This window comes from Epinephelus fuscoguttatus, linkage group LG7 (assembly GCF_011397635.1).
Source record: "Epinephelus fuscoguttatus linkage group LG7, E.fuscoguttatus.final_Chr_v1".
NCBI lineage: Eukaryota > Metazoa > Chordata > Actinopteri > Perciformes > Serranidae > Epinephelus > Epinephelus fuscoguttatus.
Window position 1 is genome coordinate 11,196,436 of NC_064758.1, and position 11,750 is coordinate 11,208,185.

The window sequence follows — 11,750 nt, forward strand, 5'->3', positions numbered from 1 at the left end:
TGAATACAGTTGGGTCACTGAATCCACATGTTTTATTAGTTATACCCAATTTATACAATTCCAGGACTGCTAGAGGCCGCAGCATGCATAAATATTCAGATACCACAATTTGAAAAATGGCAATGCAGCTTTCACCCTTGCCATGATTTAGCTTAAATTTGAAGTGTTGGTTAGCCCCAAGATGGCCTGACATAGTCAATACAAGAGATGTCAATGAGTTAGTCGGTAAACCGCCGAAAATATTTTTGAGCGGTTCAGCATGTAGGTTTATTTTGCTACTGTTGAGTTAGTAGTTGAACTAGCACTATGCTGTACCACAACAGAGCCAATACTACACTGAAAAGCTAGCAACAGTCACGCTGTTATGCATACCACCAGGGTCAGGTGGGAGCTAGCTAGCATTGCTGCTCATTGTACGATTAGTGTCGATAACATTGTCCCGAATCATGGTGGTGTTGCTGCGGAAACCCCTTTAACACCATTAACTATGTCATCACTGTTAGCTCTATAAGCACCTAGCAGCATCAGCACAGCTAGTGGCCTGTCATACCTGGTGCATCTTCACATTTTATTTTGGCCTGAAATTTGGTCATCGCCACTCTGCTCCTTTCATTCACTTGTTCACTGTGTACCATGACTTTTCTTTTATGAGCCCTGATTTTTGGTGAGGCACTTTGACGTTGCTAGTCAGGCTGCAGTGTGCTTTACATCTTTACATTAGCAGCACGTGTCCATTCTGCACTTCTGACCCTGAGGTATCAGATGATAAGCTGAATTGTATTTTAACAATAACAATGATTGACCCTTGAGTTAGCGTCATATGTACCCTTTGATGCCACCCTAATGGCGGGCACCCTGGTTCTTCCATTCATTAGATGACACTTTGGTCTGTTCTAGAAACTGTTCTTGAGCATGTACCACTCACATATATCTACTGATGACATTTCTGAGTAATCTACATTAGCTTTAAGATAACTTATCATTTATACTGTTTGTATGTACATTTGGTAATAAGTGTAACAATATAGACCATGATGAGCATTCCACTGCACAAACTGTTCTGACTGATGTTCTCTTCCTGTCCATCCATCTCCCCACCTGAACCTTACTCTCCTCTATCTCCTGTGCCCCTCCTTCTCTCTGCTCACCTCTTTCCTACCTCCTCTGTTTGTGACCTCCCCTCATTATGGGCATATTCATATTCCCTATACCGCACCCTCTCCGTTCCCCAACGGCAGATCGCCCCGGTGTCCAAGACCACGGGCGCATTGAGCAGCTGCAGGACCACCTGTCGGATGCGCTGCAGGCCTACATCCGGGTCAACCACCCAGGCGGACGCCTCCTCTACGCCAAGATGATCCAGAAGCTTGCCGACCTGCGCAGCCTGAACGAGGAGCACTCCAAGCAGTACCGCTCACTCTCCTTCCAGCCCGAGCACAGCCTGCAGCTCACCCCGCTGGTGCTGGAAGTGTTTGGCAGCGAGGTGTCATAGCAGTGGTGTTAGTTTTCTTAACGAAAACTATGACTACATGTGTTCGTCAGCGACCTTTTTTTCCATGACTAAGACGAGACGATGACGAGACGGCACCCACGTAATTAAACACTAACTGTGACTATATCAACATGCAACATTGTTGATGAAAAAGACAAGACTAAAATGTAGTTTTAAAAACTTTACTAAAACCTCTTTTTATTTTTGTTGACAAAAAATAGAAGATGAAATATTATATTGTTTTGTTTTGTTTTCAATGCAGCAGTCCCGTTCCTTGTGCTGCACATGCCATATCAGGATTACACCAGCAGCACACAGTGAGCACTGTCAGAAGGACCTGGAATAACTCACTTTCTTAAGTTAAAGCTAACAGTGGAAACAACAGGACTTGGGAGAACGAAACAAAGTGAAAATTGGGTCTATTTTTGTAACAGTGAGGCTGAGAAATATACGAATCCATTGCTTCGTCAGAAGGAAGCAATGTGGCTCAGAACACGTTCCATGTTTGGATGATACCATCAGACAGCTAAACCCGACACATTCTACAAAGCTACATTTTTAATCACCAACCTGTGTTATAATCAGTTAATAAGATAAAATCTTATGGGAAATAAGTTTTACAACAAAAGAAAAAATATTGGTTTTTGAAATGTTCAATTTAATCCGACTAAAAAAGACTAAAATGTCAACAGTTTCCACTGACTTAAAGCTTTACTTAAGTAGTTACCGTTTTCTATGATAAGACTAAAACACCCAGACTGTTGGATGAGGTTGACTGAATATGATACAAACTGACAAGGACATTTGACACAGGACTAAGACTACATAAAAAAGTAACACTACATAGCAGATGAGGAGGCACGCTCGCATACACATACACACTTATCACACACCAGAGCATGATTAACCAACCCTTACCGTCTTTTCCCCAAGAGAACCCCAGCTCTTACAGTATATGCCTGGACATGAAGGGAAAAGATGGATAATCAGAAAGGTAGACAGTAACCTTCACCTCTTTATCATCTGCCCATCCTCCTCCTCCTCCTCCTCCTCCTCCTCCTACTGACCTCAAGCTGCCTGGACCTCTGGACCTTTTGGATTTAAGACACCTGAATATGCTGTGGATTTCCACAGCACGTGGATAACCAGATTTTACTTTAACCTCTGCTTTTGCAAACACAGTGCCGCATTAAATGTCATTATACCAGGCAGAAATCCTGACTCACTGACATCTGGAACAGACGGACATGTTGATCCTCTCCAAATCCATAAACTCCCCCCAAAAAAGACAAAAAAAAAAAAAAAACAGAAAAAAACATTGTCTTTTTCTCATCATCACCTTTCCCCAGACATCACTGCCAGATTCCTGCCATTTTCTTTACAGCAGAGACATCTCGCTGGATGTGACTGTCACATCCCCTTTACCATCATCCTCATACCATTGTTCCATGTTCACACCATCGCAGGGGCAGACAAGAGTGGATACACAGATCTATTAACCATGCTGGCACGTGTTAGGTACAGATAAACTGCTAGCAATGTTACTACACTCGTGTTAGCTACAAGCTATCGCTGTTTACAGTTAATTAACAGCAAAGACATCCAAATATATTAAACAGCAACATGGCCAGCAAGCTTACAATAATATAATGTAAAAACTTGTTTTACTGATTTAAAAACTTGGTTGAGACGGGCTGCTCGGCCCTGTGTATCTGCGTAAGTGCAAAGAGAGGTATCAGATGGTCAGACAGGAAGTTAAAGTAGGAATGTGTCAGTATGGGAGTGGTGAAAAGAAAGGTGAGATTAGGAGGAATGAGCAAAGGAGGTTGGATAGATGGAGGGATTTGCTACGGTTGGAATTCCCTGTTCACAAGACAAAAGGGAACTTCACAAAACAAGAATGTATGTATAATGCTATATAAATATAAATGATACATATAAGCTGATATATATGAATATATATATATATATCTATATATATATATATATATATGTATATTTAAGAGAGCGAAACATGGTTGTTTCCATGGAAGCAAAGAGTGTTGTATAATGTAGAGGATCTGAAGGCCCCTCCTCAGTTGTGTGTGTGTGTTTGTGTGTGTGTGTGTTGTCTTTCAAAAGACACATGTACACACACTCGAGAAAGCGTCGAGGAGTGCGTGAGGAGTCCTTCTATTTTTGTGATGTGTGTACAGTACATGAGAATATTGATGGACCACAAGGGGGTGTGTGTACAGGCTCTGACCGAGGGTTCAGTGCAGGGAAGCACTTCTCTGTTGGATTTTGTCGTTTTTTGGACCTGTGAAGTTTGTAGACTGACATACGCAAACACAACGTCATGTTTCGTGGATAGTGATTATCCAAAAAAAATAAATATTTGTTCGGCTGGTTAGATTGCTGCTAAGACAGTTTAGAGCTAGATAGTTGGACAGAAACCAACTACCGGCTGTTGCCTCAGGGAAAAAGTTTGTCTGATGATATTGTGTACTTGGTGTTTCTGGTGTGTGTGGCGTAAGCTTACAATCATAAGACAGAGATTGTTTTTGAAGCTCTAGGCATCACTGTGATTTCTAAACATACTAAATAACAGCATAAGTAAGCTAAAAGCGAAACTTTTTAAAATAATAATGACTACAAGATTGTCATTCCTAAAAAAAAAATCTCTTAAATGGTCTGCATGATCGTACAATCCATTAGAGATCATTGTTAAAGCCAACCTTCTCATTAAATAGCTACATTATAAAGGACAGAGTCGTCTGCGTTAACATATTGAGTGATTAATGTCAGCCTTAAGTTTATTTTTTTCAGGGCAAAGTGAATATTCTACAGAAGGTAGCAATGTACAGTAGTTAAATGATGTATAGCCTGTAGTGTTACTGGAATGAGATCCGTCAGATGCTTTGAAACAGCTGGGCAGAGTTATAAAACATGAGAAAGAACTTTTTTTTATATTAACTATAAAATCAAGCCTCATACCTCTTTTTTCACATTTATATCATTTCAACACCAGCCACATAAGCGAGGTTTAGGATGTTACTTTTCAACATCACTACATATCATATCACGTTTCAGTCGACACGGTGCATGCTCACCCCTCATGCAGGCCTGGATCACCCCCTTGTGGACAAACTTTGTAAATACCACTTACTAAGTCTGTACATAGTTAGAGATTAATGTAGGCAAAATACTAAGAGAATTCAGTTGTCGATGGCAAGATGCTCTGGAGATACAGCACTATATGCAATTAGGAGATGGACTCTTATGTTGTATTCAATTAGAATCGGCAGAGGTGGCAATCCTGGTCAAGCTGCTGAGTTGTTTCAGGGTGCGCTGAAGAAATCTGTCAGGTTGGGTTGGGCTTTTTGAAACTTTTGGCAGCCATCATTTCGTGAGTTCAAATTCAATCTCACAATAACAAAATACTGATTTTAGGTGTTTGGCATACAAGAGCAGGTTTCACAGATCAACACATCTGACGGAACATCAGGAAACCTGGACAATATAGTCTCTAATCAATGGCTACCTTAGTCCAACCCGTGTTTCGGGTGATGCTCTTACTAGTGCAATGACTCGGAAATCTGACCTGCAAAGGCTTCATGTGACTGAACATTCCCAGTGGTGGTTGTGTTGATCATTCCAACTGGCTGAGTCTCATGCATGATACAAACATCAGTGTGAGCATCCTCTCCGGCAGCTCTTTAAATGCACCTGACACCTCAGTATGTTGCCACCAGGAATTGTCCTCTCTGTCCATTCCAAGCTTATGGATGTACATCTTTTCTCTTTCTCTCTCTTTCTAAAATCTATCGATAAGCTTTTGACAATTATACAGTATATCCATGATATTTTCATTTTGGTGAAAATCTGTTTTTATTTTTTTCTCTATTTTCTTTTGTTCTTTTCAAGATTGTCAATTTTAATATGTGTCAGAGTTTGCTGTCTCGCTAGCGCTTGGCTTGCTGCGCTGGGACGTCGTTTTAATGAAGCAGAGATGAGCCCGGTGGACTCCTGGAGACTTTCAAGTGCAAATGAACGAGCTCCACGTGTCTTGTTCCCTTGATTTCAGCTGAGTGTTCATGGATTAGCCCTTTATAACTAAAGATGTGGCTTCACTTTCTTGTTTGGACAGGGTTGGGACACTGGCACTCGTTCTAATTCCTTTTTTCTAATGGAATAAGAAAAGACTTGTCAGTGCAGCCGTGTTACACCTGGAGCTGTACACAGTGGAGCAAAAGTATTTCAGTGTCAATGAAAAGGCAGTCCCAAGCTCTGTAACGAAAAAAATGCTACATCTGCTTTTCCAGAAGCAGGATGTCAAACACAATCAAGTGATCATAAACTAACACTGCCTCAACTCAACTGACTTACACAGGATTTAGCCAACAGCAAACTGTTGCAGCAGCAGCATGGGCGTGCCTCTTCATCCACCACCCAACCATCTAACCGCCTCTTCTTCTGCAATAGCCAATTACAGCAGGATTACTCTTCATAGCTTTAACTCAGCAGCCAGTCAGGCTCTGCTTTCAGAAAACTGTGGTGCACAAGGGCTGATGGGAGTCTGAGATTTAGCGGGACGGCTGCTGTGGAATCGGACGTGTCACTTTACTGTGAAAAAGACAATGCAGGAATTGGCTCCTTCGTCCTGTCTGACCCAGGAAAGAAACCTTTGGATTGGACCTCCAGAAGACTGTGTAGAATCTGTATAGAAGATTTTAGGAGATAAAAGTATTTTTAAAATAAGAGTTGCCGCAGGCAAGGTGTAGTGACGTGCTCTACAGGAAGGATGTGCAGTGACTGATGAGATGTCGCCTCCTAAACCCAAAGTGTGACATTACCTTTCTCACTATGTCTCGCATCGCAGCTCTTGGAATTTTAGATTTTTAAAAAAATCATTGTTTGTTAAAGTAATTGTTGAAATACATAAAAAAGTTGACTTTTTTTACATTTAACATCAACATCATCTACATCATCTGTCTCAAAAGGAATGCAGGGCGGGGTGACAGGGGGAGGGTGTGTTCAGTTTCTAGGGTTCACAGAGTGAAGCGTCAGTTATTTCGACATGATTTTGGATAATGGAATTAAGTTAAGCCTGCAAGACAGATCTGGCCTACATTTTTTTCGCTAATGGCTGAGTATTGTAGCTGATGGGAGAGGCCATTAGTGCTCAAATGAACCCAAACGAGGCCGCACTCTCCCCGCTCGACCCCCCTCCCCTCAAACCCAGGTCAGCAGCTCCACCTCAGTAGCCTTACTTACAGAAACCTCACTCAGCTGGAAACATGTAACAGATACCTCAATGTTTTACAGGATGACTTTTCACAATAGCCTTTAAGGGAACCAAACATAAACTCATACTACACACACACACACACACACACACAAAGAAACACACAATCATGCCACAACTCTCTCCTCAGCAACCTTTGCAGTGTTTTTACGTCAAACGTATAGTTAAACTAGTTGCCAGTTGTACAAAGAAGGTTGTCCAGTAGAGTCCCCCTTGCCAGTAGACCAGTCAGTATATGAGTGGATCCCAATGTTTCTAAATGTTAACTGTCACTTTTTTTCTGCTTTACTCACTCGATCCTCATCTCTGCCTCATTCTGTGTTTCCTGTTGTCTCTGTCTCTACAAACAGATGGCGTGCCGCTAAGCTTTGGCGCTGCGTTTAACCAAACATACTACCTCTCCCTTGCGCACACAAATATATATATATATATATATATATATATATATATATATATGTATATATTTGTCGCAGCATGATTGTGTTTATGATAAAGCATCTGTTTTTATTTTTAACACTAATTTAGAAGTTATTTTTTTTGTGTGTATATGTACAGGAAATCCCTTTTTATCTCTTTTCAAATGCTGGATGATTTTTACCTCAGATCTCAATGTAAGCCTACAAAAATTAAAGGTGCAGTACGTAACTTTGGAGAAAGATAGTTGACAGTTGAGTCTCATTCTCAGGATCGTCAAATACAGATACTTTGGTTTGTCGGTTATGTCCAACCACTAACCAAGGTTGTTGGTATTTGATGACCTAGAAATTGGGGGCTTTCACACTGGGGACCCAGGCCTGGATCCTGGTATACTTGGCCCCAAAGTCCAGTTCGGTTGATTGGTGTGAGTACTGTGTACTGTGCCCAGGATTGGTACGCCGATCCAGGCCGGAATCCGCTTGAAAAGATTGTTTTGAGCATTCCAATATGGTACTCATCAGGTGTGAACACCAACTGCACCAAAACACAGAGGTGGACTGCTATTCAATGCAACTACAAGTTTTTAACTGGTCATAAAATGGTCTCAACACAACAGTGATGCCTATATAGCAGACAGCAGCGCAGCCTGCCAATGACACACTCAGATCCAGCTTTGCTGCCGCCTTCAACCTGCAGTCGGAGCTTCGTCTTGCTGCTCCGGCAGCAGTGTCTGTCTCTGGAACAACAAAAATGTCAAGTACATGATGATGCAAGTGTCCTTGTGTACGGGACAACATTACTAATGGAGAAACTTAGCAGTGGGGGAGTGGAGAAAAGGGGAAATCATACTCTGGCACAGTACAAATCAGTCATACCAAAGAGCACCCTGAGACTCAACAATCATCTTTCTCCTTAATTGCATACTGAACTTTTAAAGTCAGTAAATCGAAGGCCTCTTTAGCATCACTTCGCCACTGAAGTGTGTAAATGCATGTTCAAATCTTTGCATGGAAGTAAGGCTACGTTCACATAGCGGCTGCAAGTGCCCGAGTTTTTTTTTTTTCTTTCTTCTTCTTCTTTTACAAGTGACACAGATCTGATGTTTTCTAATTATTTTGGGCAGCAAAAAAAAGCATCTATCACTGTTTTTGTACGGATTAAATATACAAGATATTACGTGTTTATTAGTCAGCTTTAGAGGCACTGGTAGGCTCGCACAGAGCCAGGCTAGCTGTTTTTCCCTGATCTTTAGGCTAAGCTAAGCTGACTGCATCCTGGCTGTAGCGTGGTATTGCTTTTCTCAGCTAACTGGGCAGGAAAACAAATAGCATATATCCATAACTGTCAAACTAATCTGAATCATAGCAAACCATGAAAAGAAAATTATGTTTTTATTATTGGAAAATAGAAGCAGTTTAATCAAAAGTCACTCACCAAGCTTGAGTTTATCAAGCAGGCTAAATTAGATAAACCATGATCCACAAATTTTAGATATGATACAGCAAATTGGCATTGTGACTTCTATGTGAATGCAGCATAAAACCCCAGAGGCGATGTGCTGATGTGCTTCTGCTCATCAGCAGACACTTAGAGGCAAACAGTGCACAGGGAGTATTTGGACTTAGGCGGCTAGTCCTGCTAGAGGCCGAGCCTCCTTGATTTTAGCAGTGCTCTCAAAACACTTTAATACTACCAAACTAACAGGTGTTGTTAGATGCCACCTAATTTGGCCAGAGGACTCGTTTGTCTAATGGGACTCCACAGAGCTGCCAGTTGTACTTTTTATAGGGTTAAAAGTGTCGGACTGACCGTCAGGCTTGTGCGAAACACTTTCAGCTTTATGCAATGGTTCAGAGACAAGTGATGGAGGTCTCAGAGTTGATTGATACCGACTCATTTTAGGGGAGTGGTGGTTGGTCTTTGATAACCGTTCTGTCCTAACATCTAAAATGTAAAACTTAGTGGCTGTGGCCGGGACTCGACACCCAACGCAGTGGTGTCTCTTCAGTCTGCTTTGCTTTGGTATTGCAGGTTTCCTGTGTGTCTGTCTCTACTGTAGCTTTCCTTAAACGTCTGATAAGGGTTTGTAACATTGGGATCCCATATTAGATATTCCAGATACAAACAGCTGTTTCTTTATCTTTCTTTTTTTTCCTACACAGCAACCAGCCAAGTCTCACACACTCGCTGCAGCCCAACACTCTGCCTTCTTCTAACTCCCTCCAACTCTGGTTCTGAGTCCTGCGTTTATTTGCTGCATTCACTCAGCTTTCAGGAAACCAGGCCTTCAAGATATATGCTGTGAACGTCACACCACGCCTTTAGCGATCACTCTTTGTACTATATCGACTGATGAATCACGTTTCAACATGTGGAAGTTAGTGCTCTTCTAAGTTTCGTTTCTTACCATCCGGGGCTGTTGATGGAAAACTTGGGGCAGAAACGGAACTTGAGTTGATTCAGTTCATGGAAGTGTATGATATTTAGTCATGGGATTCTTTTATTGCATCAACGTGTTATCTGTTTCTCGACCTTTTGGGAAAAGGATAAGGTTATAATGGATTTTGAGTTTCACTTAGAAAAAGTAGCAAACTGCCCTTTGAAACAGATATTAGGAGGCTTATGTGTTGATTCAGTGTTTACACTTAAACTAACTGTACCCCGGAACAATAAATGCAACTCAAAAGACTGAATATTGAACCGTTTCTCAAGTAGATCTCAGTTTGGAGCGGCCTCAGTAAAGGTCTGCTGCTCGTACTGAAATATCGTCGCCTGTTTGAACCTGAGGAGAGCAGGTTACATAGAAAATCGGCTTTTCTACTGTCATAACAGACGGATGGTTGTCATTCAAGACTGATTGTCATCTGTTGCTCTGATTGCATTTCTCCGCTACCTCTTTAAAGATGCGCTTGCTCATACACACATGCACTTAAACAACTGCACTCACATGCTAACACACACTCATACTGACTGAAAAACACACTGAACACAGTACACACACTCAAATAGACACACACACACACATACACGACACACACTTGTGTGTACTTCTTTCTCCCTCACCAGCAGTTTTTGCCAATGATGCACTTGTGTTTTTTTAAATGCTCTGCAAAATGTGTGATGTCTAAAAATGATTTGTTGTCATCATATTTCTTCTTCTTCTTCTTCTCCTTCTTCTTCTCCTTCTTCATTTTTTAAAAAAAAACTCTAATCTCTATAGTAAGTCCTGGGCTAGCCGGGTTGTTAGAAATAAATCGAGCATTAATTCATCCAGTACATACAGAGAGTTTCATGTCTTTTTAAAAAACATAAATGCACATATTGCTCAGCTCAGTTGTACCTTGGTGTGCCTAGAACCCACAGCCTTATTTTGGGACAATATCAGGGGTTTCAAACCAGAATACAGGACGACCTGTCCTTGTATTGCTGACAGTTTTGTTTAGTTTCAGTAGCTGATTTTTCCTTCTCTTCATATCCACACATTTGTTAGTTTCTTCGATTGTTGTATTAGTTTTATGAGTCAACAGAAGCTTGCTCATGGGAGGTGCAGGTCCTGACTCGGTTGTCCTGCGTCAGTGTTTTTCTGCTGGTTGTTTCATTCAGTACTTTATAATTTAATCTCCTTGTCTGATTTTTCAGCGACAGTCGGTTCTTATGAAACCTGCCCAGCTGTTGAAAATGATTTAGATGTCAAGTAAAAACCTGATGCAAAAGCTCCTTGATTTTATTTAATTTGACTTAATTGAAGCTTCTTTTTTTTTTCTTTTTCTTTTTTTTCAAAGAAAGTCCAGCAGACTGTGACCTCCCATAGCATGAACTATTCTCATCATTAGGAGAACAAAGGAAAAGTCTAAAAATGTAGTTGTTCTCAGTCGAGTCCCAAGATAAGTACCTTTACCTTCACACCTGCACACCGCCATGCAGTAAAACTCACCAGACCTCAGTGCTTCTTGCAGGAACTTGTCTTTTCAACATATGCCGTTGCCATGGCGTTGCTGTTGATGGCACCATCAATAGCCCTATATATAAAAGAAATAGTGTTATACATACAGTACCTTAACCAATGTCTCTCTTTGTGGTCAAAATCACCGCCTGTTTTTTTTTTTGTGTTACTCTTTTCTTTTTGCTCTTCTTGTCTTTGAAGTTGATCCATTGTACTTTGATTACATGCATTGTATGTAGTAAAATACTGATAATGTTTTGGGGAAATCACAAATAAAACAGCTGTACATAATGATGCAAAACAACCCTCGTGTTCCAGTGTCTGTTTTCTTTCAAGTTTTGTTGTGTTTCTGGAAAGGAGACACATGAATTTCGGATAATTAGGATAAAGGTTTAGTTCTGATCAACCAACAAACTCCGGGGCTGAAAAATGGAGCCAACGCAAAGTGCCAAAAAACTGCAGTTCCTCTGATGGCTCCAAGAGCGAGTTAGTCCCCATAAACCCTCATGTTGTCCAACTTTACAGCAGAAATAAACATGTTTACACCCCAGTACAAAAAACAGTTTTGGTCTCTATAGCTGATTGCAGTGGTTGTGAGAACTGTACGGGGG

At 41.1% G+C, this 11,750-nt stretch overlaps 1 protein-coding gene across 6 annotated transcripts in view; it reads left to right on the forward strand.

Moving 5' to 3' along the window:
* Window positions 1-9,270, forward strand: part of LOC125891320 (vitamin D3 receptor A) — a 104,976-nt gene extending 95,706 nt beyond the window's left edge. For all 6 annotated transcript variants that reach the window (XM_049580487.1, XM_049580491.1, XM_049580486.1 and 3 more), the window contains one exon: window positions 1,239-9,270. In XM_049580487.1, the coding sequence (XP_049436444.1) occupies window positions 1,239-1,492 (254 nt within the window). In that variant the 3' untranslated portion in view covers window positions 1,493-9,270. The remainder of the gene's footprint in view (window positions 1-1,238) is intronic.
* Window positions 9,271-11,750: the final 2,480 nt, after the last annotated feature.